This window comes from Cololabis saira, chromosome 15, assembly GCF_033807715.1.
Source record: "Cololabis saira isolate AMF1-May2022 chromosome 15, fColSai1.1, whole genome shotgun sequence".
NCBI lineage: Eukaryota > Metazoa > Chordata > Actinopteri > Beloniformes > Belonidae > Cololabis > Cololabis saira.
In genome coordinates, this window is record NC_084601.1 from 38809709 (window position 1) to 38833254 (window position 23546).

The 23546-nt window shown below is 39.8% G+C and overlaps 1 protein-coding gene across 2 annotated transcripts; it reads left to right on the forward strand.

Annotated features, from left to right (window-relative positions):
* Positions 1-1016: 1016 nt before the first annotated feature.
* Positions 1017-15346, forward strand: LOC133461339 (voltage-dependent calcium channel gamma-4 subunit-like). Of its 2 annotated transcripts, XM_061742215.1 has the most exons (5): positions 1017-1031; positions 2588-2798; positions 11726-11809; positions 13550-13690; positions 14508-15346. In XM_061742215.1, the coding sequence occupies exons 1-5, from the start codon at positions 1017-1019 to the stop codon at positions 15344-15346; spliced, it is 1290 nt and encodes a 429-aa protein (XP_061598199.1). The 2 variants fall into 2 exon arrangements, with proteins under 2 accessions (XP_061598199.1, XP_061598200.1); XM_061742216.1 differs by lacking the exon at positions 1017-1031 and having other exon boundaries at positions 2540-2798.
* The last annotated feature ends 8200 nt before the right edge of the window (positions 15347-23546 follow it).

The following is a 23546-nucleotide window of genomic DNA, read 5'->3' on the forward strand; positions in this document are numbered from 1 at the left end:
CCTCTTATTTTTATCCTGATATTTTTTCCCTCTCTAGTCATATAACACCTCTCTCCTCATCTTTCCTTCTCTTCAGCCCTCCCTTTATCATCTGTTTCTCATTTTCCATTTATCATGTTTAACCCTTGCAAATCACCAAGGCTCCGGTCAAAACGACCCAAGACAGAGCGAAGGCCCAACTTGCCTATCCCTTAGCGCCTTGCAAGGTTTAAGACAATTACAACTGTTCATTCTTTCTTCCTCAACAACTTTTGTGTTTCCTTCTATCCACAATTTTCCACTTCTTCGAATTTGGTTTATTGACCCTCTTGATGCTAATGCTTTTTACAATTTATACATTTTTTTTCAATGATTTCTTCTTATCATAACGTGTAATGTGCTTTCCAAAATGTTTGACCCAAAGTCATGCTCATACAAGCAGAATAAAATAACTACATAAATAACAACGTTAATATTGTTTAACCTAAACATTCATTCAACATGTGACTCTGCAAATCATCACGCAATGATGCGATGTTCAATCAAAGCATTTACAGTTAGATGTGCCTGCCTTTAAAAGTACAGGTGGTTTTACAGCAGAATAAAACCAACTGATCTATAAAATAATTCCCTTTCAAATCATTTCTTTCTTTTTCTTCTCCTCTGGCCCACTTGCATCCTCCCTGTCACAACATTTGCAGTTGTATATTTTGTTGAAGCAGCGGGGTTGACATTCTGTTTTTAGCTGGCTGCATGCTGCCAACGTTTCTTTTCTGCTCCAGGCTGTGTATGCTGCATTTTGATTTAAAAAATACTGGAGTACGCTCACAGAAAAAGCCTTAGAAAGAGTCAACCCCTTCAGCAGCTTCAACCAGCCGCCCCATCGGGCACAGGGATATTAAAATGTACAAATATATGAAAGTTCAAGTGGAGGATGAAATGGTCAAAGGGCCACATGTTCTTTTTTTTTTTTACTTTTCATACATAGTTTCACAGGAATTTACTATTTTATGACATATTTGAATTTACAAATTGTGATGGGAGTTTTTCAAGCTCAGCATTATTAAATAGAAAGAAACAGATTTCTTTTTTTCACATTCGTTTGTCAAACGTACTTGCTACCTCTTCTACTGCTAATTATCTTTATGAAAATATCAGAAAAAATCTCCAGTCATTCTCCAAGAAAGTCATACTACATTTTATGTCCTTTAAAACACCTTCTTCATGTCTTATACCCAGTAATCGAGTTGTAATAAAGAAATCATGGGGGGATGGTGGATTTTATCATATGGGGACAGATAATTTGTGCTGATTACAAATAATATAATATATTACAAATAATAGCAGTGACCAAAACACCTGCAGAAATACTGCAGGAATGACATAGCAGCAGTTAAATGCAGCCTTCTGTAAGCTTTAAATATCCACTGGGCTTACATCAAATACATCAAAACACAACAATAAAAAACAGTTTTCTGAACTTATCAATATGACTCTGTCCTTCACAGGATAAGTAAAATGGATCACTGCAAAAACTCAAAATCTTAACAAGAATATTTGTCTTATTTCTAGTTAAAATGTCTCATTTTAGTAAAAAAAAATCTCTTACACTTAAAACAAGACTGATCACTGGAAAAAACAACAATTTTCACCTGTTTCAAGTAGATTTTCACTTGAAATAAGTAGAAAAATCTGCCAGTGGAACAAGATATTTTTTTGCTTGTAATAAGAAGATAAATCTTGTTCCACTGGCAGATTTTTCTACTTATTTCAAGGGAAAATTTACTTGAAACAGGTGAAAATTGTCAAATAAAAACCTATTTTTCTGGTAATGACTCTTGTTTTAAGTGTAATGAGATTTTTCTGACTAAAAATGAGACATTTTAACAAGAAATAAGACAAAAATACTCCTGGTAAGATTTTGAGTTTTTGCAGTGTGGCACCGCCTCAGTCCTGCTGAATTGACCAATTATATCAAAACAATTATTTTTTTTGTTTTTAAACTAGTTAAAATATAGTTATCTTCTTGGTAACATATCATCATTCTCTCAAAATAATGGCGTGAATTATGTTTTTCTCAAGTTTTTCAAAAGACAAAAATGACTATGATAATTTTTTTTAGATTTTCTGAAAAATTGGAGGGAGATGTGACTTTGGCCAATATGAAGTGAAAATTTACCTGAAACAGGTGAAAATTGTCACATTTTTCTGTTGTTTTTCTGGTGATGACTCTAAATGTTGAAATAGCAGTAAAACCACATTCATTGATGAAATGACATAAGGGATGGAAAGGAGGGATGGCAGTTTTACAGGGGGGAGGATTTGGACCGTTTTTATTTCAGGGGGGATGCCATCCCCCTCATCCCCCCTCAACTCCAGTACTGGATATACCAATTATTCTTCTACAAGATGCTGTAGATGTCACACGGCTAATGTTTTGATTTGCGGGGGACTTCTTATGAGTCAGACGAAGATGAGGTCCGGCTTATTGTCATGGTTTCAACTAAACCATGAGGTCATATCTACATTCCACAAACAGATGATTTTGTGGTCTTTGTTTCTGTCAGACATCAGCTTCCTCCCGCGGCCAGCGATGGTCTGGTGTGAGCGAGGCATCCAGGTGCTGCTGACCACCATGGGAGCGTTTGCAGCTTTCGCCCTGATGACGGTGGCCATCGGCACGGATTACTGGCTGTATGCCCGCGCCTTCATCTGCAATAGCACGGCCAACTCTAGCCAGGAAGACTCCAACAACAAGGACAAGAAAGACCCGGGGGCCCTCACCCACTCTGGCCTCTGGAGGATCTGCTGCCTGGAAGGTACGGCTGGTAAAGCACGCTGGTGTATGAGTTATACAACATGGAAACCACTGCAAAAACTCACCAGGAATATTTATCTTATTTTTAGTTAAAATGTCTAATTTTTAGTCAAAAAATCTCATTACACTTAAAACAAGAGTCATTACCAGAAAAATAACTTGTTATTTGACAATTTTCACCTGTTTCAAGTAAAGTTTCACTTGAAATAAGTAGAAAAATCTGCCAGTGGGACACGATTTTTTGCTTAATGAGAAGATAAATCTTGTCCCACTGGCAGATTTTTCTACTTATTTTAAGTAAAAATCTACTTGAAACAGGTGAAAATTATTTTTTTTTTCCAGTGATGAGTCTTGTTTTAAGTGTAATGAGATTTTTTATACAAAAAATTAGACATTTTAACTAGAAATAAGACAAATATTCTTGTTAAGATTTTGAGTTTTTGCAGTGTGTGATGGGGATTGAATGTGCTTTTTCATGTGTTTGCAAGTAGGGGACTTGTTGAGGTTGGCAATACTCATCTTTTTTTCCTTACAACCACAGTTTGTACAATCTTGGTTGGTTTGAATAGTCGTTCTCTGACGTTCTCATATATAGCATCACAAAAAGCCGTCCCGGCCCGGTTGTGATTGGTTTAGTATGCTTGGTTTTGGTGGAAGCAGAGAGTGTAATAAACAATGGATGAAGCATTAGCCAACGTGACCAATTTGTGTCTGAACAGTGGTTTTGAAGCCCATTTTTCTTTGGGTGCGTCACCCATGTTGCTCCTGGAGCATACAGGAACACGCCCACCCTATGTCAATCAGAGTCCTTTAGTCCTTTAACACAGAGGTTTTCAACTGGTTTTGTCCCAGTCCCACCATTATAACCGAGAAGCAACTCGGGGACCACTGCTTTTGGGGATGTTTGTTTTATTTTGAACCTTGCTTTTAAATAAGAATATGGGCCTATATAGGCTATTTATTTGCATCAGTGTCTATTTTTATTTGCACCTTTTGCTATAAAAAAAAAAACAAAAACAAAAAAATGTCAATGAAAAATGAACAATAGGAAGCCAATAGGGCTTATAATATTAAAGTTCACTCTCACTCATTTGACATAATTTGGATGGCTAAATTATTCATAAAAATGAATAGTGAATGGAAAATAAATTGAGTCTAAAGAATAAATATATATTTTTGAAATTATTATTGTTTTCCATTTACAATTTCACGGACCACCTGCAGTACCGCCACGGACCACCAGAGGGCCGCGGACCACCGATTGACAATCCGTGCTTTAGCAGACCCCATCAAAATATCTGCAGCAGATGTTTACAGCAGAATAAACCATTAGACATGTTCTTAGCAGTAAAGTAAAACATTCTGTCAAATTTATCCAACACTGGGTTCATACAAATGGCTGGTTGCTTCGCTAACTGCTGTAGCGTGACAATTACGGATGAGAAAGTGAAAGTGGGTTGGCCATTGGCTTAGACCCCCCCGCCCCACAAGGCATTTATTTTGGCATGAAACAATGGAGTGGCAGACTTGTGCGGGGTGTGTGTGTGTGTGCGTGTGTGTGTGTGTGTGTGTGTGTGTGTGTGTGCGTAGCTATATTTGTAGTGGTTGTTGAAACAGAGATACTGTTGTAACCTGGGCAGTAAATAAATGCAGTAGTTTTGATACTAACTGAAATGAAGGTGGACCTGCTTCCTCACTGATGCTGGAATTGATAAGGAAATTGATTATGAGTTAGACCTATAAACAGTACTCATAAATGCATCAATATCACTAAATCTTATCAATTCCCATCCCTAACAACGAATTATTCAGTCAAAGAACACCAGATTGTCCAACCAGATTGTATCACCATCCACAATCTGCAAGCTAATCTAAAGGTCCAAACCACAATAGCTAAATTGAATTAAGTCATAAATCTACTTCGCTTAACCTGATAGGTTTGTGCAAATTAAAATCTGTGGCCGTAATTGCAGCTTTGTAATATACGTACAGTATTCAAACTGTGATGCGTAATACTGAATTTGAAAGTATTAAAGTAGCAGGGGATTTTGATGATGTATGACTGTGCACTGTGCTGCTGATGTTGCACACGTTGTGAACTGAAATGACAGTTGTTGACAGTACATTGTTTGTATATTGCAAACCTTCGATAAAACGTCAATGGTGAAAAAAGAAAAAGTAGCAGGTGATTTATACTGCCAATTCTTTTTCAGTGTGTGTGTGTGTGTGTGTGTGTGTGTGTGTGTGTGTGTGTGTGTGTGTGTGTGTGTGTGTGTGTGTGTATATATACACACACATACATACATACATACATACACACACACACACACATATATATATATATATATATATATATATATATATATATATATATATATATATATATATATATATATATATATATATATATACACACAGTACAGCCCAAAAGTTTGGACACACCTTCACATTCAAAGAGTTGTCTTTATTTTCATGACCTATGAAGAATTGTAGATTCACACTGAAGGCATCAAAACTATGAATTAACACATGTGCAATTATATACTTGACAAAAAAGTGTGAAACAACTGAAAATATGTCTTATATTCTAGGTTCTTCAAAGTAGCCACCTTTTGCTTTGATTACTGCTTTGCACACTCTTGGCATTATCTCGATGAGCTTCAAGAGGTCGTCACCTGAAATGGTCTTCCAACTGCCTTGAAAGAGTTCTGTTACGAAACCCCTGGTCAGGCCATGTACAGGTGTTGAAACCAAGGGTCACATAGCATGACATTTAAGCCAAAAGGGAACCCAAGCATTAAAAGATGCAAATAACTGAGACAACACAGGGTTTTTAAAGGGTGTGCTCGCTTTTACTGCCTTTTCAGCAAGATATTTACAATATTTACAATAGTAACAAAGTAACAAAACAAAAGTATGCCACTGCCAGGGGACGCAGATGTTGCCAAAATAACAAATTAAGCAGCTAAGGATAAACACAGTTCTATCTAACTGTCTAATAAGGAAACAAAAGCCTGTCTGCCTAACTACACTAACCAGTTGGACAAAAATACAGTAGTGGCAACCATCCCTTACCTAGTGTGACTAAACATAGATTCTACCTACGTGATGCCTGTATAGGGGCCCGGTCTTACCTGTCCCAAGGCAGGGCATATACACCAGACTATTCATGGGTTTCAGTCACGTGACATTTTTTGTTGTCAGCGCCATCTTGAGGACCGACCGCGGACCTTTCCGTCGCGCAGCCAATATGACGTCTCACCTAATAACTCACTTAACTCCCGAAGAACAGCAACGGTATCTACAGAAAATTGACACTTTAGGTTTCGATCCGTATCTAATATCTAATCAATTACTGACTCCACTCCAGTCTGCCAAAAACCTGCCAGATTTGTCGTTTGCGGACATATATATCTACCTGGTCCACAATCCTTCTCCATACACCGGCAAAGCTCTCAAAGCTTTTAAAGTACCAAAGCTTACTGCTACTTCACATCAGGATGGGTTAAAGATGCCAAACTTCATCATGTGGAGGCCAAAAAAATGTTGGTGGTAACAGGAAAGGTAAGTGACAGTCTGGTGATGAATAGCATCAGCATTGAATTGCCTGCACAGGATACGTTTATGTAATGAAAAGTAAGAAGGCAGTTCACTTTTTCAGTAACGTTACTACTCTAGAAAGTAAAAGCATATCATCATGTCACCATAAAACTTTATTAAAACATAAAATATAAAATATGATTTATTATATTATTAATGCAAATGTTCATCTTGCGCTCCCGATCTCCTGCGCGGTGCGTCCCGTGACGTCTCCATCACCAGCGGTTTCCCAAATCCAACTCAGCCTGGATCTCGTGTCCTCTGCTTTTTTCCCACATCTCAGTAATGATCTGACATGCTGACATGCTGGCTGCATTTAACACCACGAACACGCCGCTCATTCCACGCTGTTTGCTGTTTGATTGCGTCACCACACGCAGTTATTAATTGTTTCTCCCCCCCCCCCCCCACTTACAGGACCTTTTCTCTCCCTCCCGTCCGATGTTCTGGGACTTATATAATAATAGGATATTATTTATTTCTGCCACTTTATTGTGGTTTTTGTGGTGAAATGAGGAGGAATCATAGATAACTTCTCATTTCAACTAACTGGATCAGCCGTTCCTCATCATGACTGTTTCCTACAGCGCTTTCAACCGGCTTTGAACACGAGTGAAAGGAAGAAAATAAAAGAACATTTAAACATCACAATATCCCACGGCCCACTTAAAGCACTGATAAAAGGTCAATCCCGTTTTTTTAGACTTATTATTGTCGCATCCCACGGCACCACAGATAGACGGCATGCTGAAAGTCGGTCCTAAAGATGGCGCTGCGAGTACTGTGTGACGTCACATGAAATCCATGAATAGCAGAACAATAACAGCAGGGTGTGCTTCTGGACTCTAAGCAAACAACCATCAACTTGCTGTGAGAGAGCCAGAAGGAACTGGCAATCAGCCCTTTTATAGGGCACAGGTGGAGATGATTGGTGGAGGGCGGAGACAGGGAATCAGAGGCTGGCCAATGAGAGATGGGTGGTGAATGGCTGCTGGTTATGGACCTCAGACCTGCAGAGAATGAGTGGTAGGGAAGGGAGGAGAAGGTGGAAGGGAAATGCAGAGACACAGAGAACCCTATCTCTGTGTCACGTAACATTTCCCAGAGATGCTTAGCACTTGTTGGCCCTTTTGCCTTCACTCTGCGGTCCAGCTCACCATAAACCATCTCGATTGGGTTCAAGTCCGGTGACTGTGGAGGCCAGGTCATCTGGCGCAGCACCCCATCACTCTCCTTCTTGGTCAAAAAGTCCTTACACAACCTGCAGGTGTGTTTGGGCTCATTGTCCTGTTGAAAAATAAATGATGGTCCAACTAAACGCAAACCGGAGGGATTAGCATGCCACTGCAAGATACTGTAGTAGCCATGCTGGTTCAATATTTTGAATAAATCCCCAATAGTGACACCAGAAAAGCACCCCCACACCATCACACCTCCTCCTCCATGCTTCACAGTGGGAACCAGGCATGTAGAGTCCATCCGTTCAACTTTTTTGCGTTGCACAAAGACACGGTGGTTGGAAACAAAGATCTCAAATTTGAACTCATTAGACCAAAGCACAGATTTCCACTGGTCTAATGTCCATTCCCTGTGTTCTTTAGCAAAACAAGTTTCTTCTGCTTGTTGCCTGTCTTTAGCAGTGGTTTCCTAACAGCTATTCTGCCATGAAGGCCTGATTCACACAGTCTCCTCTGAACAGTTGTTCTAGAGATGTGTCTGCTGCTAGAACTCGGTGTGGTATTGACCTGGTCTCTAATCTGAGCTGCTGTTAACTTGCGATTTCTGAAGCTGGTGACTCAGATGAACTTATCCTCCGCAGCAGAGGTGCCTCTTGGTCTTCTTTTCCTGGGGCGGTCCTCATGTGAGCCAGTTTCTTTGCAGCGCTTGATGGTTTTTGGGACTGCACTTGGGGACACTTTCAAAGTTTTCCTAATTTTTCTGGCTGACTGACCTTTATTTCGTAAAGTAATGATGGCCACTCGTTTTTCTTTACTTAGCTTCTTTCTTCTTGCCATAATACAAATTCTAACAGACTATTTAGTAGGACTATCAGCTGTGTATCCACCTGACTTCTGCACAACACAACTGATGGTCCCAAGGCAAGAAATCCCACTTATTAAATCTGACAGGGCACACCTGTGAAGTGAAAAACCATTTCAGGTGACGACCTCTTGAAACTCATCAAGATAATGCAGAGTGTGCAAAGCAGTAATCACAGCAAAGGTGGCTACTTTGAAGAAACTACAATATAAGGCATAATTTCAGTTATTTTACACTTTTTTGTTCAGTACAAATTTCCACATGTGTTAATTCATAGTTTTGATGCCTTCAGTGTGAAGTGTGAATATACAGTATATATATATATATATATATATATATATATATATATATATATATATATATATATATATATATATATATATATATATATATATATATATATATACTATGGCTTCTTTTATATAGGTGTATGTATCTGGTGTATTTTGCTTTTATCAAGACATACAGGTGCATGTTAACTGAGTGTGGGGAACGTATCCTCAAAATCTGCAGCGCTTTTGATTACGCAGCTTCAGTGGTGGGTGGTTAAAATGATATAATTTATGCTTTTTGTTTTAGATGATGCTGCTGTTGGCACAAAGCCTGTCAGTGCCACATGTGAGAAGTAAATACAAAATGGCGAGCATATCCAAGAGTACTGGATATGTCTGCCAGCAGCAGATGAGCTCCCCTCTCACCAGCTGCATTGCTTCATTATTTTACACCATGTCTCCACAAATACTTTGCTTCCTTGCAGGGCATATTTTAAACTTAACTTTTTCAGACAAGTTTTGGATTTAATTGTCTGTAAGTACTTTCACTGATATAAATGCAATTATATCCAAAAGAGAAAAATTTGCCTCAAAAGAGAAAAAAATAATTCTGTGAAGCAGAAGTATTAAATGCGCGTAGATGTCTTAGTGAAATAATTATTTAAAATACTTCATTGATGTTTACTAACTTCCAGTTTCAATAAACATCTTATAAGCAAAGTCTGGAAATTTAAGGGAAAGGAGAAAGGTGTGTGTCAGGAGTACAAATATGTAAAGCCAGATTATGTTAAAATTTAAAGTCTAAAATGTAATCAGACTGTTATTATGCAAGGAGCCCGTTTAATCTTTGCTCTACATATAGATCAGCCACTGTTGCCAAATCTCCTCATTCTTAGCCATTATCTTTGACATGCTCTCTATCTACAAGTTTGTGTATAATTATTATAAATAATGTAGGAAACACCAAGTACTTTTACAACTGCAAATTGAATTTATTTTGTCGATTATTATACATTTATGTCACAGTTTCCCCAGGAGGGGGAGGACAGGGTATCAAGCTGACAATGATTCCCCCCCCCCCCCCCCCCCTCCAGAACTAAGTGTCCTTGTTAAATGTATTTATTAAATGTTGAATGTGCAGTGTCTACAGTGTTATTAAAACCGTGAGGCGGGGAGTACCGGGCCACGCGGGACAATGCCCCCCACGCCCCGGACCCCCCGCCCCTACCTATGTGCGTATGAGTCATGTAAGGGGGGGAAGGAAGGGGAGCGGAGGCCGAAGCCAAGAGGCAGGACCAGCGGAGCCAGCCCTGGAAAGACGCCCACGCTCCCCCACCGGCCATCCAGTTGACGGGAGGCGGCCCTCCGAGCCGGGCCAGGGCCCCACAGTACCTCCACGGGCGCCCCCTGCGCCGCTGGAGCCCCCAGGCGGAGGGGGAAATGGTCCAGCATTCCTCCATTCATACTGACAACATAAGACATAGACACCTGGGAATGGTTCCACCCCGTCGCCGCGCCCGCCCGTGCACCCCCCGGCCATCTAGCGCTATACTCCCTCTCGACAGCTACGCTCAGCCAGTGAACGATGCCTGGTGCTTCCACCACAATGTTGTTCCCCGTGGTTGAATGACCAAACTATCCGATCTGCAGGGTCCGTACCTACTTTTAAGAGCAAGCTAAAGGCTCAACTTTTAAGGAGTATTTCCGCATTTAGTTAACTTCTTTTTCCAGCTGTCAGACCGGCACTGATCCAGCTGGCCCCTCGTATTTGATTTTTGCTTGTGTTGTTCTCTCAGATGTAAGTTGCTTTGGATAAAAGCGTCTGCTAAATGAATTAGTAGTATGTCAGGGTGTGTTTTAAAATGATTGCAGGTCCAGCGGTAATCTCAGTCCTGTGTGAATAGTGCATTAGACTGGTCATTTTCGGTTTTAACTTTTAGCTTGTGTTTGAGGCCCAAATCTATTTAATAATGCATCACAAACACTGTTTGGGTTAAACAACGCTTCTACTCCCAGACAACAGGTTGTCCAAACTAAACTGATGGATACTTTTGGGGTTTGAAGGCATGCCAAACATAATTTTATACTTTAACCTGCTATCACAGTAAACACTCTAAATTAGGGAAAACAACCACATCTGTCAGATAATTTTAAGGTGTTTGGCTAAAATACGGTTCATTTAAGAAAATAAAGTCCATACAGATGAAGAAATTAAATCCAGGCGTCTTTAAAAACTACTTTCTCTTACAGTGTTTCATTCTGCCAAGGCTGTTTAACAGCTTGAGTCATTACTGTTGGGAACATGTTAACATGTCATTAGCTTCAATCTTCTGAACCTTCAGCCTGAAAAAACGATTGGAATTTTGACATTATCAATGTGTTGTCACTGTATTTTCTTTCTTACCAACATTTACAGTTCAAGCCTTTCTTCCTCTTGTTTAACTCATCTGTCCATCGGTTCTGCCTTTACATCTCTGAGCTTCCTTGCATCCCTTCATCTCCTGTTCTGTTTTAAATTCCTCGTCTTTTATCTGTCTTCCTCCATATGTTTTACCCTCCCACACCCATTTCTTTTCTTCCCTCTTAAACATTTTTAAATGTCCCTTTCAGGATATGTTTTCCGTTTTTAACATGTACATTCACTTCCCACTCCTTCACTAGCACTCTGCCGGATCTCGCTTGAGTCAGATTTCTTATCGTTGTCTCTCCTCAGCCTTTCTCACACTTCGACGGCATTATCTAGTCATTTTGACAGGAACACTTTCATGCGGCAGCAGGCTTGTGTTACCAACAAAATGTATCTGTTCTTTCTCTACTGTGTTGAATGAAGTTTGTATTTTCTCTTGCCATACATTTGGGCACTGACCCGTGAGGACAGCTTGTTTGTACCACAGAAACCACAGCAAAATAGATGTATCTGAAATCACGGGAAGGAGAACGTGCTTCCCTGTTACTTCTATTTATTTCTATATTCTCCCTCAACCTCCTCTCCTCTGCGTCTCTTTCTTGTCTTCAGGCTTGAAGAGAGGCGTATGTTCTCAGATCAATCACTTCCCAGACGATGCAGACTATGACCAAGATTCTGCCGAGTATCTGCTCCGTGAGTAACACATGCAAATGCACAAGAAATGTACACAAAATGTATGGAAGCGTTAGATAACTGTTCACTAGTGCACAAACACACATGGTGTGTACACTAAGGAGCACACATACACACACAACAGTCTCCACTACATACAAATACAAAAAGGACAGAAGGGGAAGGTGGGCGGACATCAATGCATGGATGTTCATGGGAAGTGTTAATGTGCGTGCGTGCGTGCGTGCGTGCGTGCGTGCGTGCGTGCGTGCGTGCGTGCGTGCGTGCGTGCGTGCGTGCGTGCGTGCGTGCGTGCGTGCGTGCGTGCGTGCGTGCGTGTAAATGCCCAGGTGCATGAGATTGGGATCCTGGGGGTGTACAGGAGGCTGTCTTTTTTTCTTTTTTTTTTCCACGGACGGATTGAAAGAACAGCCTTCACTAATGGATTAGTTTTAGCTCAGGATACAGGTCTGACATTCTGCCTCTATTGTGATCTTAGATTCTGTTCATGCAGTCGGAACCTATTAGCTGGCAAAGTCTATGTTCTGTATATATATATATATATATATATATATATATATATATATATATATATATATATTGTTAAAAAAATCTTACCGTCACACTTCTAAATAATGTAATATCTTTTTTTCCCTGTCCGTCTAAATTCCAATTTAGAAAATAAGAAAATATAGACAGAAAGCAACATATAACTCTGTCTATACTTTAGTGAAACCAAATACCGAGCTACCACTGACTTAAAAAAAAAAAATGTCACCAGAGGCTATTTTAGCATATCTTAGCTCATGTTGAGCTATAATTTTGTAGCGATCCTACTTAATTTATTAAACTCGTTGGGGCACAACCTTTGATTACAAAGCAAAAATAAACTGTATTTATCAATCTCTCATCTGAAATTAGGTTCTAATCTGGATTGGTTTGAGTACATCAAACAAACATCACGAAGGATTAATTCAAGGAAAATGTATTATATAATGTATTTTATATATACATATACATTTTATATATACATATATATATATATATATATATATATATATATATATATATATATATACCAGAGCATATACCAGTGCAATGGAGCAATGAGTTGTTAAAAAATACAGTCATTTATTTTAATACATATATTGGTTACAGTATTTTGCTTTTTAATTTTTTAATTTGATGATCTTACAAGAAGGGTATTTGTTATTTTATTTTGGAGGACATTTTCATGCATTTTTTTTTCTGGCAAAATAGGTAATCATCAGCAATCAGTGTCTGAAAGAAGCTTCTGTGAATATAAGCTTATCAGACGGTTAATCTCCTCCAGAGATAGACAAAAAAACTACATCAGCTTAAAAAGTCACCTTGAAAATGTAAAGGCTCAGCTAATTCTTATGATTCTGCCTGAGATGGTGCTTATTAGCATTTCCATCCTCTGTAATGTGTTCTTACAGTTACAGAAAGTTTTGAGGCAGCCTCATTGGGCTGCATTAAAGAGGGAACTTATACTTAAGATTTCATTTTACCACCACTAAGAATGGAATTGTGTGCAATGTGAGATATGTAATCCTCCTTATGTACGAAATATGTTGGAAACATGTAAAACCATCAGTTTCTGATCAGCTGTAGGGTCTTGTGAAACTTTTCAGAAGTTTCACAAAGCTGTTAATTGTGTTCAACTTCAAGAAAACATGCAGGATAATTGTACTTTTCCAAAGAGATGAACAGATGATGAACAGATGATGTGATCTGCAGGTGTGGTGAGAGCCTCCAGCATCTTCCCCATCCTCAGTGCCATATTGCTTCTCCTTGGCGGAGTTTGTGTTGCTGCCAGCGGCTTCTACAAGAGTAAAAGGAACATCATCCTTGGTGGAGGGATTCTTTTTGTAGCAGCAGGTAAAACTACAATTAGTTTTGTCAGAAACATGTGCATTTCCAAGTATACTTTGGATGCCTTCTTGGCCTTGTGTACTTTTTGTCAGAACACAAAATCAAAATATGCTTTATTTAGCTTTATTAATTTAGCCTTGGCAAGAATATTTCAGCTCAGGTAGATGTCTATGTTACGGAGGCGAATTAGGGCCAGGCAAGAGAAAAAAAATTTGAGAGTGGAAGATTTTTTTTTATTGTGCACTTTGAGAAAAAAGACGAAATGTCGAGAAAAAAGTCGAAATTTCACCTTTTTTCTCAACATTTCGACTTTTTTCTCGACTTTTTTCTCGAAATTGTATTTCAACATTAATCTCGACTTTTAGACTTTTTTCTCAACATTTCGACTTTATTCACAAAATTTTTACTTTTTTCTCAACATTTCGACTTTTTTCTCGACATTTCGACTTTTTTCTCGAAATTCTGCTTCAACATTAATCTCAACATTTCGACTTTTTTCTCAAAGTGCATAATGAAAAAAAAATCTTCCTCCTCTAAAATATTATTTTTATTTTTCTCCTGCCTGGCCCCAATACTCTCAATACCTTATTTCATTGTGAATTTGAAATTAAATATTGATTTTTTTTTTTTAGAATGTGAAATGTTATAGTCAAATACACACAAAGAAATTGCCTTCATGTCATGCCTGTCTCATTTTATGACTTTCTTCATTGTATAAATGAAAGCAAGTAGTTCCAATTACTCTGCCTTCAAAGCAGTTTTTATAAATGTTAAGGTAAATTTGTCTCAGAGGATCAATCAAAGGTGCTCTCTATCTCCACAGGCCTCAGCAACATCATTGGAGTGATTGTGTACATTTCAGCAGCATTGAGCGACATTTCCCCCAAGAAAGACGAAGATAAGAAGTGGCATTACTCCTACGGCTGGTCGTTCTACTTCGGTGGCCTTTCCTTCATCCTGGCTGAGATGGTTGGGGTTCTTGCAGTCAACATCTACATCGAGAAGAATAAAGAGCTGCGCTGCCGCTCTCGCACCGACCTTTTCAAGAGCACCACACATGCCATGCTGCGTCTTCCCAGCTATCGCTTCAGGCGGCGCTCCCGCTCCAGCTCGCGCTCCACTGACCCGCCTCACTCGCAGGAAACCTCGCCCATCGGAACGTCCAAGACTTTCAGCCTGCCGCCGTCCGCCCCGCCGTTCTCCGTGGCTACTCTGCCCAACCCGCACCACACCAGCGGCGGAGGTGGTGACATCTCCATGTACACGCTAACGAGGGACTCCAAGCTGGGCAGCCTGGGCGGAGGTGCCCCCCCTCTCTACGGCACGGTGGACCGTGCCACGCTCTATCAACTCCATAACTACTTCCCAAAAGATTCCAGTGGTGGCACTGGTGGAGGCCCAGGAGGAGGTGGTGGGGTGATAAGCAGTGGTACGCTACCGTCTCACTCCAAATCCAATTTGGCTGCAGCCGCAGCAGTAGCCCAGAATGCAGCGCCGCTAAATACCTCCACTTCAGCTGCTGCGCCGGCCCAGTCAGCCCCAATATCTACAGCTACCATGGAGAGAGACAGAGGCAACGTGGGAACTCTGGACCGACTGACGGCCAAGAGGGACAGGGATAGCAACTCAGATACACTAAACAGGAAAACTACACCAGTTTAAGCATGAACCTCACATAGAAGGGGTTGGAGTTAAAGAGAGAGTGTTAGAAAAGGAAACTAGTGGGTGACATTTCTACACTACGGTTACTGCCCTTGAGCCTGAGCTATCTAGCAGCCATAAATACAACCAACATCATAAACAATCATAAAGCATCTAATGCCATGTGCAAGTATGTTACAACTGCCTTAAACGTGTTCAAGTATGTGTTTGTAAATCACACAGCAATGGTGCATTTTAGGTTTTAGTAAAATTCTGCTTCTTTTTAGTTTGACCTTTGAATTTCTTTGTTTACATGTTAGAGCCATAAAAGGAAAAAACACAGGTGGAGTAGATTCTCAGCTTGTTTTGGAGCATTCTTAGCCAAGTGACATTTAAAACCATCAAAAATGATAAGAATAACCTATGGCCACTTGTTAAATGCCAAAGCTGCATGACTTCCCTGTTAAAAGGGACCGAATGGCACATAGTGCCACATTCAGCCCAGTGACTACTGACTACAGTTGGAAACCAACCACAGCTACTTACAGTCACCCAGGTCTACAGGGAGTGACCTCTGCCATATTCAACCCAATGGCACACTATTGACTTAATTTTTCATTTTGGATCAAAAATGATTGCAGTCAACAGAAAAGAAAGAGGCAGGGACTTCAAGCACTGAGCGTCTCAGTGTTTTGGGCCGAGACACACCAACTCGACAGCCGACCGTTGGCAGGAAAACAGTCGGCTCAGGTCTCCCCAAGTTGGCCAAAACAATACTCTTGAACACACCAATCCGACGCCGACTGGAGCCTACGTCCTGTGCAATACGTCCCCATAACTGCAGGTGGGGCTAATCTGTGATGTAGCCCAAAAAGAAAAGGAAAGAAGAGAATGAGTCAAGAAGGATAGAAAATATGATGGTTAATAATGAAAATATAGTACAATCAAACACAATCCAAATCCAAGCCGATGCAATGATAGTCTAGTATAGTGTTTGTGCCATCGCTGTTTATCTAGTACAGGGGTCGGCAACTCGCGGCTCTAGAGCCGCATGGGGCTCTTTAGCGCCGCCCTAGTGGCTCCTGGAGCTTTTTCCAAAATGTTTGACCTTTTTTTCCCTCTTTTTTTCTCTTTTTTTCATTTCTTTTCTCTTTTCTTTCTCTTTTTTTTTATTTTTTCTCTTTTTTTTCCCTTTCCTTTTTAATCTCGACATTTCGACTTCCTTTCTCGAAATTGTAAATTTTTTCTCGACATTTAGACTTTTTTCTCGCCATTTCGACCTTTTTCTCAACATTTCAACTTTTATCTCGACATTTCAACTTTTTTCTCAAGATTGTACTTAAAGATTAATCTCGACATTTTGACTTTTTTCTCTAAATTTTGACTTTTTTCTCTAAATTTTGACTTTTTTCTTGACATTTCGACTTTTTCCTCGACATTTCGACTTTTTTCTCGAAATTTTGACTTTTTTCTCGACATTTCAAATTTTTTCTTGACATTGACTTTTTTCTCGAAGTGCATAATGAAAAAAAAAATCTTCCCTCAGTTATAACAAATATAGAAACATGCAGCATGTGTCTTCATTCTAAGGCTTATACAAGACTTTTCATTTTTTGCGGCTCCAGACATATTTGTTTTTTGTGTTTTTGGTCCAATATGGCTCTTTCAACATTTTGGGTTGCCGACCCCTGATCTAATATATTTAACAACATAATTTCCAGTTAACTCTGATTCGCTAGTCAAGGGCTAGCACTCCACCATTCAGATTGGTCATAGAGGCCGACGGCTACTGTACATGTCGAATCGGCCAAAATGAACGTGGACGCAGACCGATGACACACCAACCCGACTCCAGTCACCAACCTGGTCCGACTGCTCAACGGCGTCTGACGGCCGATAATCGAGTTGGTGTGTCCCGGCATTTACAGTCGGGTGATTGGATGAAGTTACTCGTCTATGTTACACGTCTGAACAAGTAACTTTGCCTGAATTTCTCAAGGGATACGGATAAGCGGTAGAAAATGGATGGATGGATGGAAATTTCTGAAGGCTTTTTTAAATCATGTGGCAGATTTGTGAAATCATAAACAAATATAGCTATTCCACACAAAAAATTAAATCCCTGATTCAGTTTACGTTACAGCCTGTTACTGAGATTTTTATTTTCTTTTTCAGTCAAAGAATTGCTTATTATGTAAGAAAAAGGTAGTCCTTCCGTCAGGTTCTGAATTCAGCAGTTAGTCCACCACATGCCATTATATTTTGTGCTCATCAACTCCAGTCTTTGTGTGCTGCCAGGAAGCTTCTGAGTTCATCAAAGTACTTATAAAGAGGATCTGTTGTTCACTCTGTGTGACATGTAACGGTCGAAAAGTGATTTTATGACCGCTTATGATGATGATCACTTACTTACACTTACCGAAGGCTCTAAGGCAGTATCCAGAGCGAAGGGCTGAAAATGAAAGCAGCAGGTTTGGGGAGGCTGATTCAGTTTACACTCAGGGGGCGGAGTTTTAATACAAATCAGAAGCTACAAATTAAATACATGTGTTGCTCTAGTATGAAGTATCAATTTACCTAATCAGATTACATAACCTTGATGGTGTTCCGATATCTGATCACGGGACTGATGTGTCAAACTGTGAATGCACTTCCTAAAACGAGTCGAAGCCAATGAAGTGAAGGAAGAAGGGAAAGAGAAGAGAGCTGAAGGCTCTGTTCCTCTGTCCACTTGTCTCCTCATCAGCTATAGCTATAAAACTGTTTCACAAACTAGAATAACAAATGTATAATGAAGTATATTATTGACCCATTTACTTAAACAAAAGCACATAATGTCTGTAAATGATAACTTTTGAGTTCTCTTCATTCTGAGTGATTGATTTTCATCTCTTGGTTACATGAGATTGTAACTTCTTGAGTATTAATATCATGTTGTTCGTGTTTCTACAATCGTAATGGTTATTGCAGGGTATTTATACCATTTGAGATATTTTGTCTTTTCGTAATTTTTTCAAACTTGTACCACTCTTAATTTTACTTCTCTGCTTACACACACAAAAGTCTCATGGTGTCATGTGCACAAAAGTGACAGGGCGATGTGTAACTTCACTTTTTTTATCATCTTTATCTTCTGTTGCCTGTATTTGCATTCATTTGTACAGAGAGAGTTGACTGAACATGTGCGCTCTGTTCTACGCTCACAGACTGGAACTTGAAGCTGTCCTCAGCACTGAAAGCGCTTTTGGACCGCAATAACTTTCTCATGGTTCTCATAACTAGTGGATAGGAATAACTCTAGTCTTAAAATAAAATCTAAACCTGCATGCGATTCATAATATGTTTGAAAGCCTCACGCTTATTCTAAAACTCCCAAGTTGGAAATCAGAGAAGACCGTTTCGGTAGTGGTAGTGTACCGGCCCCCTGATGGTCAATATCTAGAGTTTCTGTCTGAGTTTTCAGAGTTCCTATCTGGTTTATTGATCAGTACAGACAAAGTCATCATAGTGGGTGACTTTAACATGCATATGGATGTTGACAGCGATAATCTGTTAGCTTTTAATTCTCTTCTAGAAGATGGGCATTTCATAAAAAGTACACAAACTGACACACTGTTTTGATCGTACCCTTGATCTTGTCCTCGCCTACGGTTTAGAACCCAATAATCTGTCAGTTTAACCTGCAAACTTCCTCCTATCTGACCACTATTTAATAAAATTTGAATTTAACATTGTCAACGTTAAAGTGCAAGATATTAATCGTTGATAGAGGATAATAAAAACAACCCACGTTTTCTGTTCAGCGCTGTAGCCAGGCTGACAAAGAGTCACAACTCTGTTGAGCCGTGCATTCCTGCAGCTCTAATTTGAGCTTCTTTTAGCAGTTAAATCATCAGAATTAGAGAAGAAATAAACCATGGCCATTGTCTCTAGACTGCTACATTCCTGTAGACCTCCCTGAGCTGACCTCAGTTATCAACAGAGCTACACCATCCACGTGTCTTTTAGACCCGCTTGACCATTAAAAAAAACACATTCTATTATTAGTACGACAATACTGGAGCAGATCCTCTTATCACCAAACTTATAAGGATATGTGCTACAGGTTTTTAAAGTTGTAGTAATTAAACCTTGACTTTAAAATTATCCTCTTGGCCCAGACTTTTTTGGCTAATTATAATCCAATTTCCATCCTTCCATTTATATCTAAAATGCTGGAAAAGGTAGTTGCAAGCCAGTTCATGATCATTCGTATAGTAATGATCTATTTTACTTTTTTCAGTCAGGGTTCAGAATGCCTAGCACAGAAACAGCACTGGTTCGAGTCACGAATTACCTTCATATGTGTCACAAGGATTGCTGTCCTTACTGGTTCTACTGGATCTCAGTGCTGCTTTTAACACTGTAGATCAGCATCTTACTGAACAGGTTAGAAAATGTTGTTGGGATTAAAGGGACAGCTCTACGGCCAGAGCTCTGTTTGGCCAGATGAAACGTCCATGAAGAAAAGTTTTCCTTGAACGAACTCCCCAGAACCCTGAGAATTGTTTGGTTCTTGTTTGGTACAAATGCGCACAGTGTCTCTGTGGTTTATGACCAGCTCCGGGAACTGCTGGACATTGGGTGTCTCGCTCATATCTATGTTTTTGTTTGTTTATTGAGAAAATGATGTTTATAATAGTTCCTGACAGGAAAAGACAGGAACAGTTCCGGCACCTTTTTTTTAATATCAAAAGTAAATCAATTTTTCAGAATGTGAATGTTACTTTTGCAGTGTTGTTCTTGCTATGTCTTGGAATTCTACTCTCATGTAATTAACATTTTTTTAATCTGTTTTATTCCAAAATCTCAGCTTTTCTTTGATATTCTTTATTTTTCAGTTTGCTTCAATTTAAAACTCTTTATTTCAACCACAACAGCAGAAGATGTATAAGCACATTTACCGCATTTCCATTTTCAAACCTCTATCACTGTACAACTGGGCATTCCTCGTCACATCCTTACACATCAAATTCATGGTCCATTTTTCTCCTTTTTTTAGTAAATCTGGTTTATTTTTAACATTCCCCATTTTTTTGGTCGATTATGAGTTTGTCTTCATTCCTTGTAGTAAATGCGTTGATGTATTACTTTCTGAACATAACCAACGTAGCCTAATAATCAGTGTTTTTAATGGTCTAAATAGTGTATAACTGTAGGTGATAGAATTTATATAAATATATTTATTTTGGTGGTGACATGTATATATATTCTTAATGTTTTATTGTTTCAGAATTCTTACAGCTGTAACCTGGGGCTATAAAGACCACATGCCTCCCTGTGATACGTGCTCAGTAGCCATAGTGCTGGCAAAGTGAGCTACAAGTAGTCTGTGTTGGTGATGTCGGTGGATTTATTTTAAACATCAGGTATAACAAAGTCCATCAGCCTCTTGTTTCTGAAAATGTCCTTATTGTTGCAGGATCCATGAACAAACACTGGAATGTCATAACCTGTCGTTTATATCTTTTATCTTTAAGAACATTGTCAAAGTAGGATGTTTTGTTCTTTTATTTTGGACTTGTGCTCATGTGAAGCCATTCTGAAACCAGCAAAAGTTATTTTCCCATCACTATGGCTACTGACACAAATCATATCGGGGGAAATCTGGCATATTCACGACAAAAACATGTATTATTGTCTTTGAAAAACACACAACAGACTGAGTCACATAAGGGAGAGTAATGACTACAGGAGGGAATATGATATAATTATCCTCACTGCAAAAGACAAGAAATGTAAGGTATATATAAAGAAATATATATATATATATATATATATATATATATATATATATATATATATATATATATATATATATATATATATATATATATATAAAGATATTGAATAAAGTTCTATGAAAAAAATGTCTTGTTGTGCATCTGTGAGTGGAAAGTAGACCCCCAGGGTATATCAAAATTACCATTCTCAGGAAATGCTCTGTATAATATTTACTTTCTTCTGTTGATTAAAATGGTGGTGTTTTTTTTTTTTTTAGTATCAGTTTATGTTCATCCGATGAAAAAATCTGCAGGTGTGTGCCACATTCAAGGGAGAGTATTTTAAGTTTTGACTTATGACACCCTGGACACGAACCCAAGGCTGATTAGACGGGGGCAGCCAGTAGGATTTGTAAAGAAGCGCCTTCACGGTAGTTTTTAGGACGTCTTTCTGTGTATTCCCTCCGGCGCAACTTGAAAATGAAGAAGTCGACTGCACAAGGCTGTGTTAATAATTCAATCAAGTTTGTCGCTATTGGTACGCTCCCAAGCAGGGCCGCCGCAAGGGGTGTGCGAACCCCAAGGGGCCTCGCGCTATGGGCCGTTTTTTTTTTTTTTTTCAAAATGTTTTTTTTTTTTTTTTTTCGTTTTTGTTTTTCGTTTTTTCCCTCATAAATATCAACAGACACGTTCCATTACAGACCTAAATGTGTACTAGTCTGTGTGCATATCAATAAATATATGTGCAATGATGCGCGTGTCTGTTGTTCAATACAACTGATCAGACCAAGCGCAGACACAAGCTGCTCTGATCCAGACGGGTGGAGTTGGAACAAACTGTCACTCAATGTCGAGAGAACTAGACAGATTCAGGAAATTTCCATCAGGGAATGAAAAAAGAAAAAAACTAAAGAAAATGGAAGAGTTTAATGCCTCTCTGAAAGGCTTGTTTGATAAATTTGTTACAAAAATCACCGATCCGACCGGGTCTCAAGCAGCCGTGGGGCCCCGCGTCGAGGCAAGAGATGATGATGAGGCAGGGGAAGGTATCCAGTATTTTGCCAATTGGAGAGTTAAAATTGCACATATAGACACTCAATCCGACCCAAAAAAACCCCAAATTTCGCGCAAGGGCCCCCCCCGGGCCATTTCGCACAGGGCCTCGCAAATCTCAATTCAATTCAATTCAATTTTATTTATATAGCGTCTAATACAACAGATGTTGTCTCTAGACGCTTTCCAGAGATCCAGAACATGAACATAAACATAAACATAAACATAAACATAAACATAAACCCCCGAGCAATTATTATATAAACAATGGCAGGTAAAAACTCCCTTAGTGGGAGAAAAGCCTTAAGCCAAACAGTGGCAAGGAAAAACTCCCCTTTAGGAGGGAAGAAACCTTGAGCAGGACCAGGCTCATAAGGGGGGACCCTCCTGCCGAAGGCCAGACTGGGGGAGTCAGGGACGTCGACAGCACACAGCAGGCAGGTGGAAGCAGCAGCGGGATGACCAGAGGTGGGGGGCGTCAGCAGCACACAACAGTCATGTGGAAGCAGCAGCGGGATGACCAGAGGGGGGGGGGGGTGCAGGCAGGCGGAAGCAGCAACAGCAGACATCCACGTAGGCAGGTGGAAGAAGCAATGGGATGACCAGAGGGGGGGGAGGGCCGGGAAGACAGGCCAGAACGCAGCTCCTGAGGCTCCGGCCTGCAAACATACACAAAAGAGAAAAAAGGGGGGCCGGCACAAGAAACTACAGGAACAATGGACAAAAATGATAGCTATGAGATATTTATAATAAATAAAAATGGTAATGGAGAAGAGAGGCAGGGAAAAGGAGAGGAGAAGAAGGGTGAGAGGCACCGCCCAGCGGATCATGTCGGTGCCCCCCTGCAGCATAAGCCTATAGCAGCATATCTACCGCGAAGCTATATTTGAGACTAACTATTATAGTTTTGTTCTATAGCAGCAACTATGACTACTGACTCTAACACACTAAAGTTTACACTACCTAGAGATTTACCAACACCAGCTAGAGGTTTACTTAACACTAACTATAAGCTTTACTAAACAGAAAGGTTTTAAGTTTAGTTTTAAAGGTGGAGGTGGTGTCAGCCTCCTTAACCCAGATTGGAAGTTGGTTCCAAAGTAATGGTGCCTGATAGCAGAACGCTAGAATCTCCCAGGCGGCTCTGCTCCCAAGTGTTTTCATGTTGTGATTAAATCCATGAGAACTGGTTGTTTACTTCAGCAAACTGAGTTCCAGCTAGGGAACTACAGAACAGATCCAAAAGCGGACTCAGAGATATTCCAACAGAAGGATTTATTGAACAGTAATCAGGGATCTGGGAAATGTCCGACGAGGAGTGATTGGCAGAGCTGAAGCAGAGGGTAAAGTAGATGAGGTGGCTAAAGGCAAGCGATGTGGGCAGGCAGGTTTCTGGCAGGTGGTGG